Source organism: Stegodyphus dumicola, chromosome X1, assembly GCF_044657685.1.
Source record: "Stegodyphus dumicola isolate Sdum_Otavi_A_Nest chromosome X1, ASM4465768v1".
Classification (NCBI taxonomy): domain Eukaryota; kingdom Metazoa; phylum Arthropoda; class Arachnida; order Araneae; family Eresidae; genus Stegodyphus; species Stegodyphus dumicola.
Window position 1 is genome coordinate 243,820,226 of NC_140780.1, and position 25,265 is coordinate 243,845,490.

The following is a 25,265-nucleotide window of genomic DNA, read 5'->3' on the forward strand; positions in this document are numbered from 1 at the left end:
GACAGGATTATTAATTCGTTTTTGATCACTAAAGACTTGCGAGCGGTACGGCAATAGAATGACTTAAGCTGCTCCATACGTAATTTGTCATATTAGTTTAGATTTCTCACGTATCACGGAGAAGCAGTAATCTGCGGCAGTACACAATTCTGAGCAGTTTGTAGCTTTGTTCTGGCAGATTTGCATGAGTACGCCCAAAGCGAGCAGGCATAACAAAGTACGGGACATAACGTGGATTATAAATGGGTAACATGTTGTCTATAGAAAGTACTCTGTTTCGAGCAATTAAGGGGAACAGTGAACGTTTACCTACTCGAAACGTTTTAATGATAGATGAAATGTGTGGGTGCCATGAAAAGGTTTTATTGAGGATCACCCCAAGATAAAGGACGTGCTTGGGCCCAGGGGATAGATACTCCATATAACTGCAGGTTCTTTTTGAACTTCTTTTTCTTCGTGAAGAGTACATGTGTCTTATCGACGTTCAATCTTATCTCCCACTTGATCAGCCAAGTCTCAAGTGTGTGTATGTAATCTTGTAGAAAATACACTTTAATTACATTTAAAATACTCTTCCTTTAAGTAAAAATTACATTAGAAATTTAATTTTAAGTTGCTAAAAAGGTGCGACAGAGATTACACCAATACTCACCAAAGCGCCATCCGACCACGCTCTGAAAAAAATAGCTGTGATAGCATTGGAAATATGTTAATGCGCAGATTTTGGAAACATTTCTCTGCGCAACTTGTCGGACGTTTAGCATTTCCACCATGGAGGTAACAAGGTTTCTAAAATATCCTAAGAAAGTATTTTACTGATCTTGGGAGGTAAGAAAGGAAGTGGCCAAACCGGCACTTCGAAGCAGGTGAAGCACTGTTTCGAAGCTTAGGTCACCAACTGGGGTGTTTTTTGTTTACATGCAGAAGCTCGCTTGACAGTGCTCTGATAGTATTTCGACACACGACAGTTCCATACAAATCGAAAAACGGGACACTTTCGCATGAAAGAAACATTCATAGTGTGATGGATAATAGCAATTTGTATAGTTTAGTGACTTTTACCTAAAAATCACATCTTGGTTATTTTTCATAAATTGGTTATTTTTCGATAACTAACAACAGCGATTTTGTTTATGAATTTTTTTTATAAAATTTTTTTTATAAAATTCTAAGCTGTTGAACTACAAAAATATAGATTTTAGCAAAAATGTTATGCTTAAAGAATGAAAAATACCTTACGATACCTTTAAAATTGTATACATTTTTCGATACCCTTGATAGAGTATTCGATACTTTTATTTTATGTTCCAAACCCCAAAATGTTTTAAATAAAATAATTTTTTTCACATCCACATATTATTGTAACATGTACTTTTTAAAATTTTTTAGAGGAGAGGCTTTACTGTTGCTCGTTTTAAACTCATCATTTTATTTTTATATATTTGAAAAATAATCACTTTGGGCTTACACGTTTTACTTAGTTATTATTATTTATTATATTATCAGAGAATTATTAAACTGTGTAAAATCGATAAAAGAGGTATTGTGTGCTCTGCTAAAATATATTTACCAGAAGATTTGAATTTGATGATGAATGTATCCTAAAACGTGTTTTAAGTCAAAAGTTTGAAATTTGATGGCTAAATGTAAATATAAAATTATGCATGTTAAAATATTTGTAATTAGCCACATAGGTCAGGTTAAGTTTTTATTAAATAGAGTAAGGCATGGAAGGGCTATCTGCCTAACGGAAGAGATGCCATCGTGGAGGAATTTTGAAGAAAAACTTACCTTTCAGTGGGTATTAAAAATAATGTATATAATTTTCATTCAAATTATATTTACACATATTTCTTATGTAAAACTTTCGGGTATATGTTAAATTAGTGTAAATTACTTTACTCGAAAAGTATAGTGATTGCACAGAAATTAAAGATTTGAACATACCTGAAATGAAAAATATGAAATACGTGTGGGTATTTATGCATGTACTTGCAAAAAGCATGTATATGCCTTTAACACAACACGTAAATATTTATTAAATTATTTATAAATGTGTTTGAAATGAAGGATTTATTCATTCATAAACAAGTGAAAGGTTACTGTGAAGAAATCTAATTATTAAAGGTATCTAAATTTATAATGATTATAAATATCATCTAAATATATAATAAACTTAGCATTGAATTGTAAACATAAATTGAAATCCTGTTGACAAATACGTTATAAAACTATTTAAGCAAGAATTGTTCGTACTGGAAAGCAATCTGTTATTGTAAAGCAAATTCTATGAAATGTGTACTTAAGTAAGTAATACAGAAGAGTTTTTGGAATATGTATTGTTGAAATTATGGGTAAAAAAATCTGATAAGTATAATTAAAATAATTATTCCTCTTACATTTTATAACTCAGTTACAAGTTTTAAATAATATTTTTTAAAAAATCCTTATTTTATTCCCTTTCAGAAATATTCAGAGAAAGTTAAGTACTATTTAAAGTATTTCGTTTTTAAAATAAAAGGTGTTCTAATTTGAAATGGACCGAATAGAGCATTAATTATAAATTGACTTATAGTTTTGCATTTAAAAGATGCCTTAGAATCTAGTCATACTTGAGAAAGTATTTTAGGAAGAAGCTCCATAAATAGAAAAGAAATAATACATAATTTTAGTATTAATAACACAATAAACTTTGATCTTAATTTTTGTAATCCTTAGCCGAATAAAATCGAATTACCTTACAAAAATTTTCTAATCTAATTAACGAAAACATGTGAAAATATTTCATTCAAATTAAACCATTCTGAGTAAACCATTCTCTGAAAAGTGTAGCATTTAATCCCGTTCAAAATGAAATGTTGTTTAAAAATGTATTCTTTTCATATACGTAGGACTTTTCATATACGTAGTACTGTAGAAAAAGATATATATATTATGTATGTGTATATTTACGACGTAATTACAATATATTTACATCTGATCGTGTCAAAACCCATTAAACTTAATGGTGAATTACCCAATGTTTTGGTCACCACGTAGGGATCGCGAGTGCTTCAGAACAGGGTATGGGGGAAACCGGTTAGGGCCACTTCATCTTACTTCCTACCTCCATGATTTCCACTGCAGTTTAGCTAACCATCCGACGTCGAACACGTAGATACTTCGTTCTACGATGCATAAGTGTAGTGGTATTGAGCATCAGGGTGCCTGCGCGCAGTACACTGCCCCTTCTAGAACTAATTTTAACTTTACTAATTAAATTCATGGACTAACTTAAAAAGAGTTAATAATTTTTTCTACAATTAATTAAAAAGGGATTAGTTAATATTTTCGGATAAAGAATAGTAAGAAGATAAGCAAAATTCACCACAAAGCCGTGCGAGCGAGGCAAATTACATAGAACTGGTACTGGTTAAGGCTCTTATATACCAGGCTGAATCACCAACTTTTCCCTCTTGGCGAGAAAGGGAAAAGCGCTGCCAGTTTTGGCGCGTTTACCGAAGACACTGGCTCAATGTCTTTTTTAAAGATTGATTTTATAGACACGCGGAATTCCTCGCATATAAACTCTTCGGATAATGTAATAGCTCTCGAATAGTATACACACGTTTCCACTTAAATAAAAATTTCACGTATATTTTCTAAAACATATAAGGTATTTCTTCCATTTTCCTAGAGTGCCTTCGGGGTATAGTGGTTCTGCTCGCTGGGCCGGTATTCCAGAGGTCCGTGGTTCGATTCCCGACGAAGGCGTTGCTCATTTTTCATCTCTCTTGCTTCCTAAAAACTCCTAATGTCTCTACAGTGGCGCCCGAACTAAAAGGGTGTGTAGATGATGATTCTCCTCACCCAGGATTGGGCGATTGGGTCCCCTAAAAACCTCAGTCGCCCTTTAAAAGGGGGAGTATATAAGGTATTTCTCCCGCCTTCCTAGTGTGCCTTCGTGGTGTTGTGGTTCTGCACGCTGGGCCGGTATTCCAGAGATCCACGGTTCGATTCCCGGCGAAGCCGTTGCTATTTTTCATCTTGCCTGCTTCCAAAAAATACCTAATATCTCTACAAACATATTCCAAATAACTTATGCTTTAGATGTTTCAGTTTAGTTAGCAGAGTAAAATAAATAAAATATGAATAAAAACGTTCAATAGTGTCAAATGCGGAAACAATTAAAATAGAGTGTGCAGATAAGGTTATCTTAATGATATTTTAACAAAATTTGCAATAAGAACACTGTAAATTCGTATTCAAAAACTAACTTTAAAACATGTTGTCAATTAAGTATGATGTAAAACAAGCTTACAATCACTTTCGTTTATGGAAATAATTGTACAAGACTCTGAAGAAGCACTTCGTTTTAAATGTTGGAAGAAAAAAGTACAGTATTCTGAGTTTTGGTTACTTTTCTCCAAACGTAATATAAATACGAAATAGAAACCAGTAACAAAAAGATCCTTCCCCTCCAGCCAAATCACCCTCGTGTAGCATTGTATTTGTAATTCCAAAGAAGGAAAAAAAACAATTTTTACCTAAATTAAAAAACAATTATTAGATAAAAAAGTAATAAATTTCAATGTATAAAAATGAATTTCTGTAATTTGAGTTATGATACAAAATAATTTAAAGTTTATAAATTTTATACAAGTAATTTAGATAAAAACCTGTCCCTATTTCTTTTACAATTTAAGAATGTGTGTTCAGACTTAACCGCATGTAATTCATTTCAACGGATAAAAGAAAGCTTATTTTTGATTTTACGTAGCAACAGCAGTTTCATCCAGTCAAGTTTTTATAATTGCTAGATATTACACATAATACTTAATTTGAAAAACATTCTTAAAAAGGGAATTGTAATTGTATGTCGTTTGAAAAGCATTTCTTTGTATATATGCCCATTTTTGTGGGGGGGAGACAACTAAGAAATACACAACCACGAGGTGCGTTTTTTTTTTTTTTTTTTTTTTTTTTTTTTACGTTTTTATGACAGCAAAATAATGAAGAAACGTATTTTTTAGATATATTTACACTAATTATTTCAAAATTGATAGTTTTATCATACAGCACAAATAAATTAAGGAAAAAATATCTAATATAAAGAAGATAATATGTGGAACCATGTTAATAATCAAAAACATGAATTACTGAAATATTTCAATGATTGCTTGAAAAAAACACTCTTATTTTAATAATTAATTAAACATTTTAATTAAACATTTTAATATTTTTCATAGATTCGAAAACAAGAGCTGACAATGTAATATCATTTTAAAACATGACTGTATCTTTGATATCTTTTGACAAAAGCTCTGGACTAGCTGAATCACCTGATGATATTGCACATCAATTGTTTAGCATGAAAAATATATTTGGGAGAAAATGAGCAATAGAAGGAACACAAATTAAAGAGTTTTTTAACCTTTCATTCACAAAAAGATGACTTAACTATAGGAGCCTTAGTATTGGTATCAGATACATTAAATAAAAATTAAATTTCACAATATAGATAACATAGAGCTACAATATCTTTTTTTCACAAATAAGGTCGCTTGTTATTCCTAGCATCATTGTAGTCATAACTGTAAATACTGATGGGAGGATTCAAAATACTGCGTTGTTTAACATGAAAATTCTTAGCAAGGTGATTAAAATAAGTTCTTATTTGAAAATTTTTTAATTCCTCGAGGAGTTTACCATTTCGCACATGCCGCGGGGCATTCATGATTTGAATTACGGTACAATTCTGTGCAGTTCGCAGTTTTTCCCTGCTGGTCTTACATGAATAAGCTCAAACCGGACAAGCATAACACAGCATGGGACAAAAGATTTTTTCCCCGATGGCGGACACCTATTTATAACGGTATTGGCCACTCGTCTGCTCAGCCGGGGCTGCCCAGGGCTGCGGCCTGGTAGCTAGTGGTTGACACTCGCCGAGTTGGTAACCAATTCTGCATGGATATATCTATACCTGGGTCGGAAGCCAACTCAGCGGCTTACCTCCCCTAACCACTATACCATCTGGGCACCCGTATTCAAGATATATTTATAAATAATTTATTATAAAGAGGTAGAACTATGTTCCGTGCGATTAGGGGGAAGAGGTGAGCTTTGCGTGCACGACACTTTTGAACAATAGGTGTAATTTGTGGGTCCATATAAGTGTTTTAGTGAGGACCATCCCAAGGTAGGAGACTTTCCTAGACCAGGGCAGAGTTGATGCATAAAATAGCAGTTTGTCAGTGATGTGTTTTTCTCTTTGTTAATAATATCACAACGGTCTTATCAACATTGACTTCGATTTTCCACGTTATCAGCTAGGTCTCTAGTGTCTTAATGTGAAACTGTAACAGTTGAATTACAGGCTAATAGATGCGCTTTGTGCAAGGATCGCTGTGTCATCAGCTAACATTGCTAGTTTAGTATTGGGTGTGCTAGGAATGCCGTTCACATAAATGGGAAAATTGTGGGTTCGAAAAGTGACCCTTGTGGGACGCCAGATGAGATACCACGGTGTGTGGAATGAGTGTTAATGAGGCGAACGACAAAGTCTGTACCTGTAAGGTAGGATTTAATTGTTTGTGTAATGTGATCTGAAAAATCCAGATTGTGTACCTTGTAAATGAGTGCGTCTAGTTAGAAACAATCGAAAGTCTTAGCTGTGTCTATGAAAAGTCCACCAGTAACGAGTTTTGATTTGTAAGCCCTCAGCGATGTGTTCAATACCGCTGTAGAGTTGCTGCGTGGTAGATAGTTTGCTCCTAAATCCAAACTTGTGTGGTGTGATAATCTTATTTACCTCCAGGTGATCCTGAATTCTTCTCAGGATAATTGCTTCAAACAGTTTAGTCTGGCAGGGCAGCTGACTGATAGGCCTGCACTGTACAAGGCCACATCCGAGGCAGGCTTTCCAGGTTTTAGAATAGGCGTAATAGATGCCGTTTTATAGTCATTGGAGAAATAACGACAGCGAAGAATTATGTTGAATAACTTGGTCATCAGGAAGACTATCTTGATCGGGAAGAGTTTAACCATCTTGTTGAGTTTAATCATCTTTTCATCGTCACCAGGACTTGATCCAAGCCCAGACTCTTTTTAGTCTTAAGTTTTTTAAATAACCAAGAACTTCTGAGGGTAGAACTGGAATGTTGTTAGTGAGTGGATTTGTAGTGTAAATGTTGTAAAATCAAAAACAGTGTGTTTAGTTGTTGTATCACGTATGTTGTTTGTGCAAAACTGAGATTCCTACTTCGTTCTATTTGCTTTGCTATTCATTTATGTTGTCTCATTTTTGCGCGTTTTGGGCAAAAAGACTTAAAGGTTGCAAAAGAAGGCTACTCTGTCTATGAGAAATTCAGTTCTGTTACCTGGCAACAGACCAAGGAGGTTAGAATAGAAGGAGGGAGGGTTCGCAGTTTCCTCCACTATCGGGGAATGAAACTCCGCCGAACAAGCGGCGTCCATGTTTGTGACTTCAAAACATTGCATTACGGCAGTGATATGTACGTGTTTCTAAACTGTTCTGTGCATTTATTTTCCAGTAAAAATATGTTAAATTTATAATGAAATCCCTCGCTAGTGTTGAATTTTTTGTATGATACGGATATGCTTAGGTTAGAAAATAAATCTTAATAAAATAAAACAGATTTATGTGAATTCATTGATTTCAGTTTATGCGCATTTCATATTTATTAATCTCAAAGAAACTGCCTTTAATAAAGTTGAATTACAGAAATACACCTATATAAGTTTTTGGATACATCTTTCCACATGTTCAATGGTGTAAATATTTTACTTAATTTTATCACTATACTGCCCAGAAATTTGTAAGTTTATGCAAAAAAGTTTTAACAACAGAACAGTTTATCTTAAAAAATGAATAATAATTAATATATAAAGAAAAGCATTGCTTTATTTAACACCTTTACAATTAATAAAAATAGTAACAATTGATTTCTTACTTTTCATGAAAGTTATAAAACGAATTAACTAAAACGTTCAAATTATACAATTTAAATCCTACCATATAGCATTGTATCTTAAGGAACGAAGATACCAGCTATAAACAGAAACATTAAAATGTATTTAATATATTTTGATTATAGTTATATTAAATAACCTATTTTAAGTCCTTTTTTTCACATCTGGAAAGAAAACCACATGACATTGTGATATTTTTTGACATAGTTGTCATATTACATAAAAAAAGAAAATTAATACTTACGTGTGAAAAATAATGCCCGGAATTTTTTTCGAGAATCTATTTGTGCATCCATATGCAATACAAGCTGACATGCTTCAAAAAGAAAAGAAAAAAATGTTGCAATGACAGACTTCCTTGCACAAGTCACGGTGATAATAGGAAGATGGCCGCCAAGCTTCACCGTTTAAGTTGAACCTTCCCTCCTTCTATTCTAACCTCCTTGAGACAGACAGACAAAGTAGACAGATGTCTTGTTTTGCATCCGCTAAGTCTTTCTGCACCGATGAGCGAAAAATCAAGCATAGGTGCGAAGGAAAGATACATAGAAAGGGGGCAATTTCGTATTTGAGGAGAGTAAAAAGGAACTTCGTACATTTTGTACGAGTTCAAAAGGCCAGAAAGAAAAGATGGGACAAAATAAAATTTAAAATAAATGGCCCAAAAATAATAGGGTAAAAAAGGGCCTATAGAAAGAAAAGGAAAAGAAGTAGAAAATATCCTAAATATGATTGTGTCCATCAGTGTAGTTAAAACGAGCTCATTTGCAAAAATTAGTGTCTTTAAGAAGCAAACTTTAGCTAAGTTAAAAAAATAAATAAATAAATGAATTCCTACATGGTAATGTGTATGCCCTTATCTTGTGACCTAACTAGAAAAGACATATATCATCACAGAGATGTACATAATATTTTAACTAAAGTTATATTAACTATTACGGTTCCCAAAAAATTCATGTATTAAGACACAATAACACGCCGAATAAATACTAATTCATGTATATTTCAGAAAAACAGTAATTGACAAAATCATAAATCCATACACAGTGTGAGAGCATTTCAGCAAAAATAAATTATACAGTTTATTCTTAAATATTAGTTAAATATAAAATTAATTTATTAATTTAACCGTTGTAGTTTATTATAGTACAAGTTTAACAAATTCGGCCACACTGTATTTATATATGCTCATAATTCTAAGTTTGATACCTGGAAAAAAAAGTCGGGGATTTTAGTTACAAAAATCACAATCTATACTCATCGATTGTCAAGAGATCCCCATTTTTCCCTCTCAAGAAATTCCTAAGCACGAAAAGGGGGGCCTCCGAGGGATGTGAATTGCTGATAAGAACGGACTACTGATAAGGAATGTGGCTTCTCTACGGAATAGTTACGAAGAAAAAAACCACATGACTTGCTACTATTATTAACTATTGTATAATGCTAGAATCTTATGAAAATAATAAATAAAGAAATTTAATGGCACTTTAGTGATAGAGAATAAGATATTGTATAGAGAACAGAATGTTACTTATCTGAATATTCCGTGTCAGGGTTTCTTTGGGATTTCTCGTGTTGATAGTGAACAGCGAACAAGAAATTTGAAGTTTCGAAGAAGCGAAGTTTCGTTTTTAAATTTGATGAATGAGACATTGCATAGGAAAGGCACATTAAACTTTTTTTTTGAAAACATTTACTGAAACACTTACTTAAAAATTTCGGAGCTATGTTTAGACACTGCCTCCAGTTTTCGTGATCGCAGCGCCTGTTCCTCACCGTTACCTGGCAACATCACGACGCATTTTATTTGGTTTCATTCGGTTTCGAATGTAAAGCGCTGAAATACAGTTGGTGATGGAAAGTTGAAGTCTTTAAAAGTCGCTGTTTTATGAAAATAATTTATTAGTAAATTTCTGTGCTGAGTGCAGAATGCTAAACTTAATTATTCTGACTGTGCTTCCATTCATGCGTGTTTGTTATGGGTACGCTAATGAAAATGGGTTTTGTGATGCTCACAAACAGAACTGTGATATTACAAGTAATTTATACGCGTTGATTTTTTTAATTGTCATCAGAGGCGGATTTATAAGGTCGCGATCGAGAGGGCCTCTGGTTCCAAGGGGCTCCAAATCACTAATTGATCATTAAAAATAGTAATTATACCTTGTGTCTTAAGATAGGGAACCCAACTTCGTAAATTCGCCGCTGATTGCATTGTAGTCAATACATCTTAATGCTCATTGTTTAAAAAAAAATTAATGTTTCATTCTGAATTGTGATGTTTTCCTCCACTAGATAATCCTGCTCTTAAATGGAAGAAAATAAATGCCGTTATAAACAGAACGCTCACTAACTATGAAGAATGTTCATCAGATTCGTGTGCTTGTTTTTTAAGGTAACTTTTCGGTTTGTAACAATAATCATAAAATTGCATTTCAAAAAAATTCTTGCACCCTTATTTTGGAGGTTGAGATGTGCCATTAAATAAGACTTTTAATTAGTAAATATACTTGTTGAAGTAAGAGGTTAACTGGGTACAAGCTGTGTGAATGGGTATATTTAATAAATTAAAATAATAATGCAAGAGTATATGTTCGGAAATCTAAATAAATTTCAAATCTTATTATCAGTTTCAACAACTTTTAACAATTGTTATATCTCTTATATAAAGACAAATAAATAATAATCATAGGAATGACACTAATATCTGCAGTCTGCATAAAATTTTTGAGACATTCTTTTTTATTTTATATCTGCATTACTGACATTTGAATTCTTTTAAAAAAGGAAAATTATTGCCTTTTCGATCTCATATAGATTTTTCAATTTATTGGGTACAGTTTCAAAAGTAAAAAACATTCTTTTATCCCTCTGTTGAAACTCTAATTGAATTTAACATTTCAATAATATTCATTTCTTTTTGCTACATGCATTTTCTCATAAAGCCATTGACGTCCACCATTCAAGTGTAGTCACTGACTCAACTGCCTCATTTTCGAAAAAGTATTCTGCTGAAAGTAGAGTTCATATTATAAATTTCGATGTAATGCTGAGCACACTGTCCATTTTTCCTCTTAGTCCATTGTGCTTTTGGCTATGTAGTAAGGCTTCAGCTTTTATTTTGGTGTTAAAATATGTGCTAAAAAGTGTATTGATGACAGTAATTATTCAAATAATTCTTTAAATAATTGGGTGCATGTTTCATCAAGAATTTTTAAGCTGTTTTTAAGACCTTTTCATACTTTGTCAGCTTCAGCAATGCTGCATTTGTTCTTTTAGATTTTACTCGGTACTTTTCCATTTTGCCGGCGCAAACGATAAAATCGCCAATAATGGTACAACTGATGCCAAACGCAATATCTTTGCTGGTAACCTTTTACGCTTCATTTTCAAAACAAGTCACAGCCATTTCTTATCAGATTGATTGTTTCTTTCAATACTGGCATACAATTACATAGAATTTTTACAAGATAGTTAAATTTTATGCCTTAAGACCATTCGCGGTCATTAAGTCAATTAGGATGCATTCACATTGCCCACCGGAAGGCGAAAATGTAGAAAGGCAAAATCAAGGGTTAAATTCATCAATTCTAATGAGAATGCACTAGCGAAGTAAAACACTGTGGTTTTACATAATTTCTGAGTAAACTATTTGTATGAATTGAAATAATTCTTACATTTAAACTATTATTCCAAATTAAGATTTAAAATTAATGTAGATAATTAGAGAGAATTAGATTTTTGTAGCGTAGTTTACGTGAGATGAGATCACTTGGGAACTGGCAAATCAGGATGTTGAACCATGAAAGCACAGTAAATTCTTAAATTAATGTCTTTTTACAAATTCATTGTCTTCATTTATTGGCTTTTTACAAAATTTTAAACCATATTAAAATCAAGCCATATCAAAATAAAAAATTCTTAGAACTAACATTTGTTAACATTTTTTATGTGTACACTGTATGCTGTCGCCAACAAAGTCTGCTTGCCGAGATTTGCACTGGCGAAACAGAAAAGTACCTTTTATTCAAAGGAAGTAAGAAATCTGCATTTTATTTGACTCGCATGTTAAGAACTTTTGACTGAATATTCTTGTCTATTTCATCTCAGTTCTGAATCTCAGTTAGCATGAAAATTGGCTCAGTTTTTTTATAAAGCTTTCAAGAAAATTACATATTGACTTCCAATATATTTAAACTGTTTCCAGTGGATTTATTAAATTTGGCTTGGACAAGCTGATGATTTCAAAAATATTGTATGACTAAAATAACATGTTTGTAATAGTTGATATATATAAATCTTTAGCCAATAAATTAAGTTTTGGGGTTGAACAACCACGAGAGATAAGCTAAAAACTGTTTTCTGATTCTTTTCTCGGCTGATCTTTGAAATATGGTAACTGGTAGTTTGGCGACATTTTGGAGGCGATAAAGGTTACTACCTAGGACTTTGGTAATAATGTGAGAAATACTTAGTTCCGATTACGCATTATTTTGTGTGAGGGAAATGAGAGATCAAGAGATATGTCATGTGACATTAATGGACGAATTACAGTTCTTTAATTGGAAAAGGGGGGGAATTTGGAAAACTGTAGTACTATATTATTTTGTATTAAGCTTCATTGTGTGTTGTGTGAAATAGTGGAAGTGTGCATGCCACGTAATGAAGATTCTGAGGACTAGGTAAGTTAGTATTTTTAATCATTTGAGGATATTATTTTTATGCATTGTTCTAAATGTAAGGAGTAAATAAATTAATATGATATTATTGGAAAATTGTTATTAGCAATGATTTAGTTTAAAGTAATTAGGATTGTAATCTAATTTTTATTAATTTAATGTATGTGCTTATTTATATTTTAAGTAGTGTTTTTTAATTTAATTATATTTTAATTTAATGATCGTGATTTTGTGAGTTATATGTTTGAGTAGAATACGTTGAGTATTTTCATGCATTTTCTTGAAATTTTTCTAATTTATGAGAAAAAAAGCAGTGTACATGGAACATGGCTATAGTGAAGAGTGTGTGCAGTGCCATTTTTGTGCGATTCTGGGATGTTTTTTTAAGTAAAAATAAGTCGACGTGTACATGGTTTAGTGATATTTTGATTAAATGATAGTTATTTTGTGAATTTTGTGTTTGTAGGAATTTGGTATACGTTTCAGTTGAAGTAAACGTGCATGGAAGTAATTTAAATATTTGACACTAAGTATTTGTAACCATTTGTAATGTTTGCGGTATTAATTCATTGGTGACGTTTATAATATAATATAATAGATAATTTAGAGGTAAAAGTTTTTGGATATTTTATTTATTTTATACGTGGAAATGTTCATCCTTGGAAAGGGTATATACTTTTTCGCGATCAGGTAATTTCATATATGTGCTTTTTACCGAGTTTAAAGATTCACAGAATTTTTTTGCATTTTCGTGCAAATTTTTGTAATTTATGAGAAAATAGCAGTGTAGATGGATAAAGTTAAGAATGTATGCAATGCCATTTTTGTGCAATTCTGGGATGTATTTTTAAGTAAAAATAAGTCGACGTGTAAATGGTTTATGTGTATGTGCTATTCTGAAAAACGCGCAAGGAGTTTGCGATTGTGCACTTTTTCCCAATTTTGCAGTTAATATTTGTCATGATTAAGCAGTTTTGTTACATAAAATTTCTAGCATAAGTGTAATTCGGCTAGTAGATTGTTGGAAAAAGTGTTCAGTAAATAAAAGGAAAAGAAACATGTCTTTACTTCATGAAGACAAAATGGCGGCGAAAAAAAAAAAATAGAGGGTTGCTGTAGCAGAGTTGGTCGGCAAAAAATCGCCAAGTTACCATAATCCAAAGATCAACCCTTTTCTCATTTTTACCATATTTTCTGTACTATCGGTTACAAGATTACTGACTTGGTACGTATAGAATTGGTTTCACTGTTTTTAATGACTGTGACAGCAAGCTTAAGCAAATTTTCATTTGTATGTAGAATTAATGATCTATCAATAATTAACAATAAATGTAAAATCCAATCTGTTGTACAAATACTCATGCAGATTGTTGGCTAATTATAGGCATTATACCAGCAGGTACTGTTTGATTAACTAAAACATACTGCATTTCACTGTTTGTTATATATGTTATTTAATAATTTACCCCTTTTAGATGGAAGCAGCTTTTATCCAAGATATAGCATCTCTGTTAACTTTATGAAATGAGGGTTTTCTATACAGAATGATGACAACATATACTGTATAGTTGTGTATATTCAGCAGACCACACATTTACTTTCCTAAGCAAAACTTCTTTTCTCCTCCATAAAAGGTCAAGGCAACATCCCCTGAAGTATGCTCAAGAGCTCGGGGCATAATTTGTGGTATTACTGAAGTAGAGAGTCTTCTGTCGTCACTGTAGATAGACAGGCCTTCTTAAAAATGCATTCAGGAAATCTAAATTTAAATTGATAAAAATTGCCCTTCTCTTTCCCTGCCCCCAAATCTGATTGCTGAAAAAACTAACATTTTTATATTCATCTGAGAAATTTTATTTGTTGGATATTTTTATTAAAAATTACTGAATGTCTTTAAAAAATTATGGTTAGGCAGAATGACTACGGAGCACCAGTTAATGAAAGAAATGTTATCTTTCTCATGTAAATCAAAATTGGGAAGCAAGATGTGTTAGACAGATATCAAACTATAATCAAAGATTTATTAGACGGAAATCAGAATATAATCAAAGACCAAAAATGCATGCAAAATTTGGCTAATCTTTATTATACGGTATCCCTCCTTGGTTTTTTCCTGAAAAAATCGCCAAGGCGTATTGGTTGTTTTCCAAATCTGGAAGCCCACCGCTCGAAGTAGATTTTTCGGGGACCCTAATGTTAGTAATGTTAGCGAAACTACTGGTTACCATGATAGTTTTAACATTATTTTAGTTTTCTGATTTTGGTAAAAATATATTTACAGGTGCCCCTTGGAGAAAATTGGCAATTTTTGGCGGTGCATGGATACTGAGTTTGTATTATTCTTTGACGTGTTATTTTGGCTTTGCGTACCGGCAGTTTTTGCGCCAAAATTCGTCACTACACAAAGACAAAATAACAAGTCAAAGAATTGCACAAACTTAATATACATGTGCACATCAACCTATTTTCACTTTAAAAAAAACGAAGACGGAGAATTGCACAAACCCTTGACTTTATCTATGTACACATTGACTTATTTTCACTTCAAAAAAAACATCAGAGAATTGCACAAACTTGGCATTGCACATTCCCTTGCCTACTTGCTCAACTTTTTTGTTTAAATTTCAAGTATTACAAATGCAAAGGTTGTGTGTATATGGATGAATTTTAATGCCTAGCCTAATCAATTATTTTTCAACTGTGTATTCCATATCCAGGATAATGTGCTGAGAACTGATGATTACAATTACTGCCAATTACATGATTGTTGCATAAATTAGAAGTGACTTTAAAAAAACGTTTTGGCAATGTTCATTTATATATATATATACACATCAAATATGTCACATATTTACATACACATAGAGAAAGAAATGCAATGGTTTAGAAGTTGATGATGTATATTTATTAGTATTAATGTAATCAATAAGTTTTATATTAATGAATGTGCAGATAAATGTTTTTCATCAGACATAATAATAAATCCATAAATTTTCAATGTTTCAATATGTAGCATTTATAATAAAAATATAGTTTCTGATGTATTTATGAAAATCTGTCGTTAAAAACATAAAAATAATAGCTTACAAATTTAATGTGTATTCTCATTATTACATAAGCTATGCTTTCTTTTTTTATGCACTTTTTATGTTGTTTACAGTATGTTGCTGATTATACAATAAACAATTAAAAAGGTTAGTAATTAGTGAAAAAATGAAGTTGCATGTATACAGACAGATTTTAAAAAATTATTCACCTTAGATTTGATTAAAAAAATTCTATTATATTGCAGTAACATTTCTTTTCACACTATCAGCACAAAATATGAAAAATTTGACTATGAATAATTTGTAAATAAATCATCAAAAGTACAAGCACATCATAAAATACTGTCTACTTCTGAAATGTCCATGATTATAAATTTAATAAATATATAAACATTTCTTAAATGACTCAGACAATTATACTACAACAAAACAGCAATAGTAGCTGCAACATCGCTTCCTCACCTAGACGGGACATCGCCTCCAGTCATGCTGGTTTTTCTCGGAACCCTCCCGTTTAAATCAATGCTACTAGAATCTTGCTTCTCGGAAATGTACCACCTAGCCGTGCATGTCGCTAGATGTCGTAGGGGTTTTATGATGTTCCTACACCCAATCGTTAGGTTTTCTCGCAGGAGTGAAATCTCGTTTTAAGTTTAAATAAGCTGGAAAAACGCCTGAATCTTCTTTGTAATGTGAACAAAAACCTTTCCACTCCGAATGAGTTAAAAAATGCACCTCTGGGTACCATACAGTACAGGTACCCTCCAGACAAGTGGCTCCATGTTTACACAGATGGTTCAGCAGAAAATGTGATAAAAATGCCGGTGCTGGAGCCTATTCAAGTAACTTTAATATTGGCTGTCCTGTTGGGAAGTATTGTGACAATTTTGATGGAGAGATAGCAGCTATAACATTTGCAATTGATAAATTAAAAAATAGCCTAGTCAAAATATTGTCTTTTTCATTGATTTACGAGCTGTTATTTTGTCACGTACCAGCTGTAACTGTAATGAAAATACGCAGGTTCATGTTTGTAAAATGAAATTTATTGAGCTAAGGAAATACAGAAAGAGCATTGCCTTTTAAATGCTTGGCATAATTTGTGGCTAGCTACCGTATTTCAGGATAATAATTAGATAGCTGAAATTTTGAAGGTTTTCAGATATAAGCAAAAGGCAAAATATTCCAATTAATGGAATATGTGGAAACGTGATGATAAGTGAATGATGAATGGCCCAGTCATCAATCAGCTGACAGAGAGTGAAATCTGAAGCATTATTTTACATACAGAAAATATTGCTATCAACATCGAAAGAAGTGATAGAGAGGTTGTTGTTGAGAATAAAAGATTTTTTTTTTTTTTTTTTTTTTTTTTTTTTTTTTTTTGATAGTTTAATGGAAATTCTTGCCAACTCAGTTACAGGTCTTGAATAATGGACTTTTATAAATGAACTTAAAATTATGTCCATATGAGATTAAAAACAAAGTTCTAGCACAGAAGATAAAACAGCTTAAACAACTAACACCGAAAGAAATGTTAACAAAAAAATTTTAATGAGCCTCTTTTTTGTATATTTTGATTAAGGTCATAAATGCTTCATTATTTCATAAACAGCTATCAACTTTCATATTTTTAATTTTACACTATCTTATTAGATTTAAACTGGTCATCTACAGTCAGAAAGTTTCTGAAATCTGGAATTGCCTGAGGATTCCAGATCTTGGGCTTTGTATAGTGCTGTATGAAAGCACAATAACAATCAGCTTCACTTCAGTAGGTCTAAAACATATTTGTAATTTATGATTTTTAGCTGAAGTTTTAGACACATTGAAAAATTTTATAATAATTTTCCATTGAAGAATTTCTAAATGCTTGTGCTAAATATTTTATAAGAGATTTTTAGTTATGTGTCTAACCTAGTTACTTTCAAATATTTTTTCATGGGGTGCCATGGAGAGCAGTATTGCCTTAAAAGCTTTCTTTATGCTAAAAGGTGTTTCCCTCCCCCTTTTTTAAATTCTGTAATGAGTAAAAGAACAAAACACGTGCTAAAAGTTGTTTAAAATCACAGTATATACTTCTTATTTTGAATTTAATGGTTTTAAGAATATTAAATTTAAAGAATTCTTTTAACTTTTTGTTTTAGTTGTGTTCTTGTAAGTATAGCTAGTAAGCCATTCCTTCAATTATTTTTTATCCCTTTTAAATAGGTAAAATTTGCAGTTTTGGACTATTTGGAGGAAAATGATCAGCAAGTTTGTAAAATTTCTAGTAAAAGTAATATTTAGCAAAGAAATGCATATATTCATTAGGATACTGTAACATATTTTGCAGTATTTAACAAAATAACAGATGATCTTCTTAGTAAAACATAAATTTTATTTTTAGTTTACAGAGATAGATAATTTGAATACAGTCTTTTAGTTACAAATTTTTTATACATCTACTAGCTGGTAAAACTTTCAGAAATACAATTTTAAACTATTTCTTACGTTGCTAAGCAACAGTTACATGATGCAAATATGGCATTGCCACTCCAATAATAAATACAGTTATTTGTTAAATAATAAAATATTACAATACTTTTAAAAATATGAAATATTTGAAAATGATTATCCACTTAGAAGATTAGCTATTTGTTAACTTGACTGAATACTTGACTGAAATTCTACCTCTTCTAGAACTGATATATCTTCTTTGGCCTATGCACTGTGGCCTTAATAACAATCGGAGTAGGTTGATTAATTCCCATCTGTCAGAGGCAATTTGTTTCCAAATAAGTTTCTTGTAAAGTCTGGGCAGGAATGTCCTGCAACAAATTGTGGGTAACTTAGTCTGCTAGTGGAAAAAATAAATTTGGAGAATTCCACAAAATCGTAATCACACACAAATTTCAATCCATAAAATTCAATCTTTTAAGGAATACAGCTTCATAAAATGCAAATTTTTGCATTCTATAATGTATAATTTACATGCATAATTACTGTTATGCAAAATGTATGTTTCTGAAAAAATGCAACACTTCCTTTTCGCAAACTCCAAAGTCCCATTACAATTCTCTTCAAGGAAAAAAAAAGTTTATTTAATGCAACAGAAACAACATTAATGGCCATCAGATTTGAAGGTGGAAATCCGTGTTCATCTGTTGCGTGTGCACTTACCCGAGTTATCATATAAATGCATTTTATTGATGTCATGGATTCTCTAGTTTGGCAACATAGTGTCTTACCTCTTGAAATTTTTTAGAGTGTGCGGTTAAGCAGAATGAACTGTTAATTTGTTTTCATGTAGGTTGACGTAAGGTTAGGATTGCCATCTAGTTAGATTTTGTGCTGACATTTATATTTGGTGCTAAGTAGCTCACCATTTACAGAAAAGCACAAAAAACATTATTAATAGAAAAAGGCAATGTATAAATTGATCATAAAACTTTATCCCTGCTTAGTTTGTTATTCTTCGTAATCTTTAACTGTCAGAAAGACTCAACTAATGTAACTTGTCTGAATTTTTGACCCATTTGGGTGCTAATTATTACAGCAATCCTACTTTTTTTTTTTTTTTTTGAGGGGACGATGATTTTGAGTTATCTGTGGAATGTGATAACTAATGTTACCAGTTTTATAATTTAATTTTTTTTTATTTTTATTTTTTGAAGTTGATGTGTATTGTAAAAATTACAAATTACATAAGCATGTGTACTGCACACATTTATTTCTGTCTGCATAAACTGGAAATCATTTTATACAGTTCATCAACAGTTCTTGTTATGAATGCTTTTTGTAAAACCTTGAAAAACAAAATCTGGTGAGGGGCTGACAATGAGCAGAATGGGTGAAGAACATCGGAAGTCTCTTCTGGTAGGGCCACCCTAGGCATGAAGGCAGCTAAAACTAGTAGGTGAAGTCGGGGCGAAGTCAGCCTTCTACCTTTTGGAGCTCCACATCTCTCGACAAATAGAATCTTTACTACTTCCTTTTTCCATGAAACATAGGTCCAGTACAAATCATACTGCATCGCCTGTTATGCAGGTTATCGATGGGTGCATTTGAGGCTTAGGAAGAGGGCCCAGTCCAAAAAATAAGTGACAATCTCCATCTAAAAGAATACTAAGTATTCTTTAAAGTAATATCAACGGCTTATCGACAAGTGTCACTAGGACCTTAGTCCTATTAGATGCACTCCTGGATGTTGCGAGGAAAAAATGGTGTTCAAATCATTGCCTTTCAAGAAACAAAGCTTAAAGAAATTTCTTCTCTCAAAGACTATTATGTCTTGAGATCGGATAGATAACATAATGATAGTGGAGGTTTAGTTTCTCTTGTTAGAAAAGTAAATTAGCAAGAGCTTGATCTCTCACTGGTAATAAATTCAAGGAAAAGGTAAACCTAAAAACAAAAAGCATCTTAACATCTTTAACTTGTACCATCTGCTAAATCAAAATAGTGTCTCTAGATGATCATGCTTTTTTGTCCCTTAATGATGGATCAAAGACCTTCTCATCTTTGAGTTACAATACTGAAGATATTCTTGATTTAACTGTGGTCAGTCCTGACCTCATACCCTACTACTCTTGGACAGTGCTTCATAACACTAGAAATGAACACCTGCCCATTTTAGTGGCAATCAAGAGAAAAAAAAAGGAAAGTGAATAATACTAAGAATTTCTGGAATTTTAAGAAGGCTAACTGGGAGCTCTTTCGAAACCTTACCAATCAAAAACTTACTACAGAGCTATCTTGTTAAGATCTTGATACAAAATGACTGTTTTATAAGGAAACTATGGTTTAGGCTGCAAAACAACTATCCCAAGATGTAAAACTGAGTCCGTTTTTCATGCATAACTCTCTGCTGTTGAAGCCTCTCTTGGAAAAGAGGATACAACTAATTTATAATCTGAGAGATACAGGTAACCCTTTGATTAAAATCAAACTCTCCAAAATCAATGCAGAAATGAAGAGAACCTATGTCCTGCTTAAGAGAAAAACTGTAACAACTTGTGTACTAATATTGATGCTCAAACTCCTAATACAAAACTATGGAAGCTAGTAAAGAAATTTAGTAATAAACAACCCCAATATGAGGTTTGTAACTCCATTTATGATTACCACAGGCAGGTTGCCCCTAGTGATGAGCCTGCTGCTGATCTTTTGGTCACCACTACCAAAATATAAGTAAACTAATTACGAGAGAAGATAAAATGCTGAAGAATAAAGCCAGGTGCATTGTTCATGGTTGCCGAAGTAAAATACATAAAGAGGGCATTTTCAATAGAGAGTTCATGCTGGAAGAAATGGACAATGCCTTGCCAACACATGATCCATTTAAATCTCTGAGTAATATTCATGGTAAAATGATATATAATCTTAGCCCTAGAGGTAAGGAGTCTCTCTTGGAAATTTTTAATAAATCCTGCAAGCTAGACTGGAAACACGCTCTTGTTTTACCATTTAGAAAGCCTAATAAACCAGATGGATTGCCCAACAGTTTTAGACCTATTGCATTGTTTTGTTCCCTTGTAAGCTAATGGGAAAAAAAATATTTTTACACAGACTGACATTTTACTTGTTTTCTAATGATTTATTGCCAAGAGAACAATACAGTTTTAGGAGGGGATACTCTGCTATCCATGAAATCCTATTTTTTAGACAAAGAATCAGAGATTCACATGGCTTGAAATATACCAACCACACAGTGGCAGTGTTTTTAACTCTTTGAAGACCATAGCAGCCCAGATGGTCTTTCATTCAAATGACCACAACCATCCCAAACGGTCGAAACTCCAATGTTGTTTTCTTCCCTCCCCTAAGGTATACAATAGCAGATGCAGTTTTCCCAAATGCATTGTATCAGTTTATTGCAGACAGCTTGCCCTAAAAGGATTTATTTGTGGTTTCTTATCTTGCTTTGTTAGAAGAAAGGATATCATTTGAATCTTCACTCTTGTTTGTGCGTTAATGGATGGGGGAGAAATTGCTGTGACACTTGAAAACCATTTCCGGCAGTTCAGTATTTTAACATACAGGTTAGCGAAGGCTTCGATTTTCAAAGAATTAAACCTAACAAAAGCTTTTGAATGAGTCTGGATTAATAAGCTGATTGTAAAGCTGTTTGATACTTTTAAATCTGATGGGAAAGCACTTGTCTGAGCTGAGGATTTTCTAAGGGGCAGATCTTTCTTTGTCAACCTTAATGAATCCTGTTGTAGAGACTATAGACTAAGCCAGGGTCTGCCTCAGGGCTGTGTGATTAGTCCCCTGTTATTCTCATTATATTCAGCAGCGACTGACACAGTTATTACCCAGAGATGTGAAACTGGTCTATTTCCTGATGATCTTCATTTTATGGAACTCTGGTCCAGTTATTTAAGTGATTGAAAATAATATCAATTCTAGCCTTTGTCAAGTGAAAGTTTTCGCCACCCACCATAAAATAAAATTTAACATCTCTAAATCGTTTGTGAGCTTTTTTTACCACAATACCAAAATTAAATAATTATCATCTGCATATTGTTATGCTGGATCAGTCTTTACATTAACCACTTGTGCTACGACTAAACTTCACGGTTGCGGTGCCGTGCGCTACAATATAACAAGCGGTAAAGTGTCTCATTTACGCCGCTCCGCATCTGCGAGTGAAATCCAGAGCTGTAACTCGAGAAATAAACAATCTCGTTGTTAGGCGACGTGTGCACCACATTATTTTCATTTTTGCGATAAATGCCTATCGACGTGGTGTTCCCATCGCTCGTGGTTTGAGACAAAAGCATCTCGATGTGCGTGGCACGTCTTTTTAGCTCAAGTGGTTAAACATCCTAAATATTTGGGCTATACGCTTGATCCGGAGTTGTTGAGTAATACACACATTGAAAACCTGGTTTTGAAAGGCAGGAAAAGGCTTAACATCCTTAAATGTATATCTAGTACCAAGTGGGGGATGGATTTATCTACTCTCAAATCTACATATATCACTAATAAGACCCATTTTAGATTATGGTTCAGAGATTTACTTCTGTGCTTCTCCTACAAATTTGGCTAAACTTGAAGCATGTTCAGTTTGGTGCAGCCCACCTAATTGCTGGCTTATGCAACAACTGCCCAGCTGAAATAACACTCTTTGAATGTGATATACAAGCATTGAATTTGAGACACAAAGCTAAACTGTCAGAATACCTTAGAGTTTACTCTACAGTTATGATACTCATAACTGTACCTGTAAACTTTGTCATGATTGGGTTTCTAATCAAAGATTGGAAAGAAACAGCCCTTTTTCTTTGGCTTATCTCATGGGTTTAATAGATACAGCTGTTGAGAGATACTCACTGAAACTTCCTATCAACCCATTGGAAGGACTTTCTGGTATCTATTTTCACACAGACCTAACCTCTTATACCAATAAAAAGACAAATATACTGTATTATCTTTGGCAGATTGCACTGGAAACTTTAAATGGCATTCCCTTTAATGCCCTTCAGATTTTCACTGATGGCAGTAAAAAATGAACTATGGGAATTGTGGTAGTGGAGTCTTCATTAGAACAGTACTGAGAACACATTAATTTTAAGACCAGAAACCCTGATCACTACTCTGTTTGTCATTCTGAGCTTATAGCAATTGAGGAAGGTCTTAAGGCTGCATTCACTTGCATTGCAACAAAGATATTTGGATTTTGACTGACAGTTGCAGTTCTATCCAGCATCTGCAAACTTGACCTTGTATTGGTGATAAGACTTCACTCTCTATTTTGGCTGTACTGCAAAAACTCTCTTGCCATCATGATGTACATCTAAAAGGGATCCCTTCACATATTTATCTCAGTGGTAATGAATGGTTGATGCCCTGGCTAAAGAAGGTACTTCAGTGACTCTGGCCCCCTGACCTTTTTGGAGATCTGCTCAAGAGTTAAATCTACTATTGTCTCTTCCTGGCATTCTTCTCCACCTCATGATTGGTACTTTGGAAGGCGGTTGTTTGCTTTTGATGGTAATCGTGCTAAGTGGGCACCTAAAATGCCTTTAATTTGACCTGGGAAAAAGATCTACCCTATCCATAGGAAATGTAATACTGATCAATTCACTCCTGGACATCTTCTCACCTCTTTGGGACTAGTAAAAGAGGACATATTAAGAAGACCTACCTTCATACTGAAAATATTGAGGGCTCTTAGACTTGTTATGAACGCATTCTAGTTCAGGAGGAGTGGTGCTGCAGTCACTCTTCCCCACTGCTACATCAGTGGACAAGCCGCCAGTGCACACACCTGTACATGCTCTTCTGGTAATATTTATGTTGTAAATAAAATACTGTATTATAAATTTGCTAGTTTTCATCTCATAGCTGCATCTAGGATCACAACATGCTCATAGACACATCAGGATCACAACAGACTCATGGATTTGGTCTAGCCTGATGCCTAACCAGAAGATTTTTAGTTGACAAAAGCCATTTTGGTCTTTGTTGTAATCGACACAGATATTCTTTGTGCCAACTCTTCCAAAATTGTTGAACTATTTTTTGAATATGTTGCCATCTAGTGAGATGGGAAACTTCAATGTAATTTGGTTCAAGAATGCTTGTTAATGATCTACCAATAAGAAAATGACCAGGCGTCAGTGCTGATAACTCATTTTGATCATTAGATAAACTTGTTAAAGGTCAAGAGTTAAGACAAGCTTCTATTTGTGTGAGAAATGTTTCAAATTCTTCATATGTCAATCTCGCCTCGCCAGCTACTCGTTTTAAATGGTATTTTGTTGATTTTATGCCAGCTTCCCAGAGTCAACCCATATGTGGTGCACCTGGAACATTTAGATGCCATTTAATGCCATTATCAACCAAATATCTACTAACGTTTTGATTATAAGATGCAGATCTAGCAAGCCTTTCAAATTCCATGAGTTTGCGTTTTGCTCCAATGAAATTGGAACCGCAATCACTATATACAGGGTGATCAGCGAATAAGCCCTGATTTCAAAATTAAATATCTCTACAACAAAGATCAATGGAATTATGCGGTAAACTGTACATTCATTAGCAAAACTGTAAAAAGGGTGTACAAAAGTTTAGAAAATTTGGTTACGAAAATCGTTAACAGATGGCGCTCTAATCGCAATGACCTATCAATAGCCTTTAAAAATGTGCTTCAAATTCAAAAGTGATCAGTACGACTGTTGGCTAGTGAAAAAAGGCTAGCATAGAAAGTGAAATAATGTATTCCATTGAACAACATGTTTTTTTGGTTCTGGAATTTCACCGATTAGAACACAGTCCTACGGCAACACGTCGCATTTTCAAAACCGATTCTATGTTCCAGTTGGACCCGATGCGAAAACCATTCGCATGCTCTTCGCGAAATTCGAATGGACTGGCAGCGTAGCTGATGATCGAAAGGGAAATGTTGGGCCTAGGTAAACTGTAGTCACTCCTGAAAATGCAGCCAAAGTTTCTCGAATTGTTCAGTAAAATCCTAGGAAAAGCATCCGACGGATTGCATCAGAGACAGGTTTGAAGTACTTGATCACGCAAAAAAATATTAAAAAATAGCCTACAGCTGTTTCCATACAAAATCCAA

At 33.2% G+C, this 25,265-nt stretch overlaps 1 protein-coding gene across 2 annotated transcripts in view; it reads left to right on the forward strand.

Annotated features, from left to right (window-relative positions):
- Positions 1 to 9,759: 9,759 nt before the first annotated feature.
- Positions 9,760 to 25,265, forward strand: part of LOC118179673 (protein O-glucosyltransferase 1-like) — a 116,412-nt gene continuing 100,906 nt past the window's right edge. For both annotated transcript variants that reach the window (XR_015038428.1, XM_085807338.1), the window contains exons 1-2: positions 9,760 to 10,009; positions 10,267 to 10,366. Coding sequence is in view for 1 of the 2 variants with exons in the window: in XM_085807338.1 (XP_085663464.1) it covers positions 9,901 to 10,009; positions 10,267 to 10,366 (209 nt within the window). In the remaining variant the exon portion in view is untranslated. The remainder of the gene's footprint in view (positions 10,010 to 10,266; positions 10,367 to 25,265) is intronic.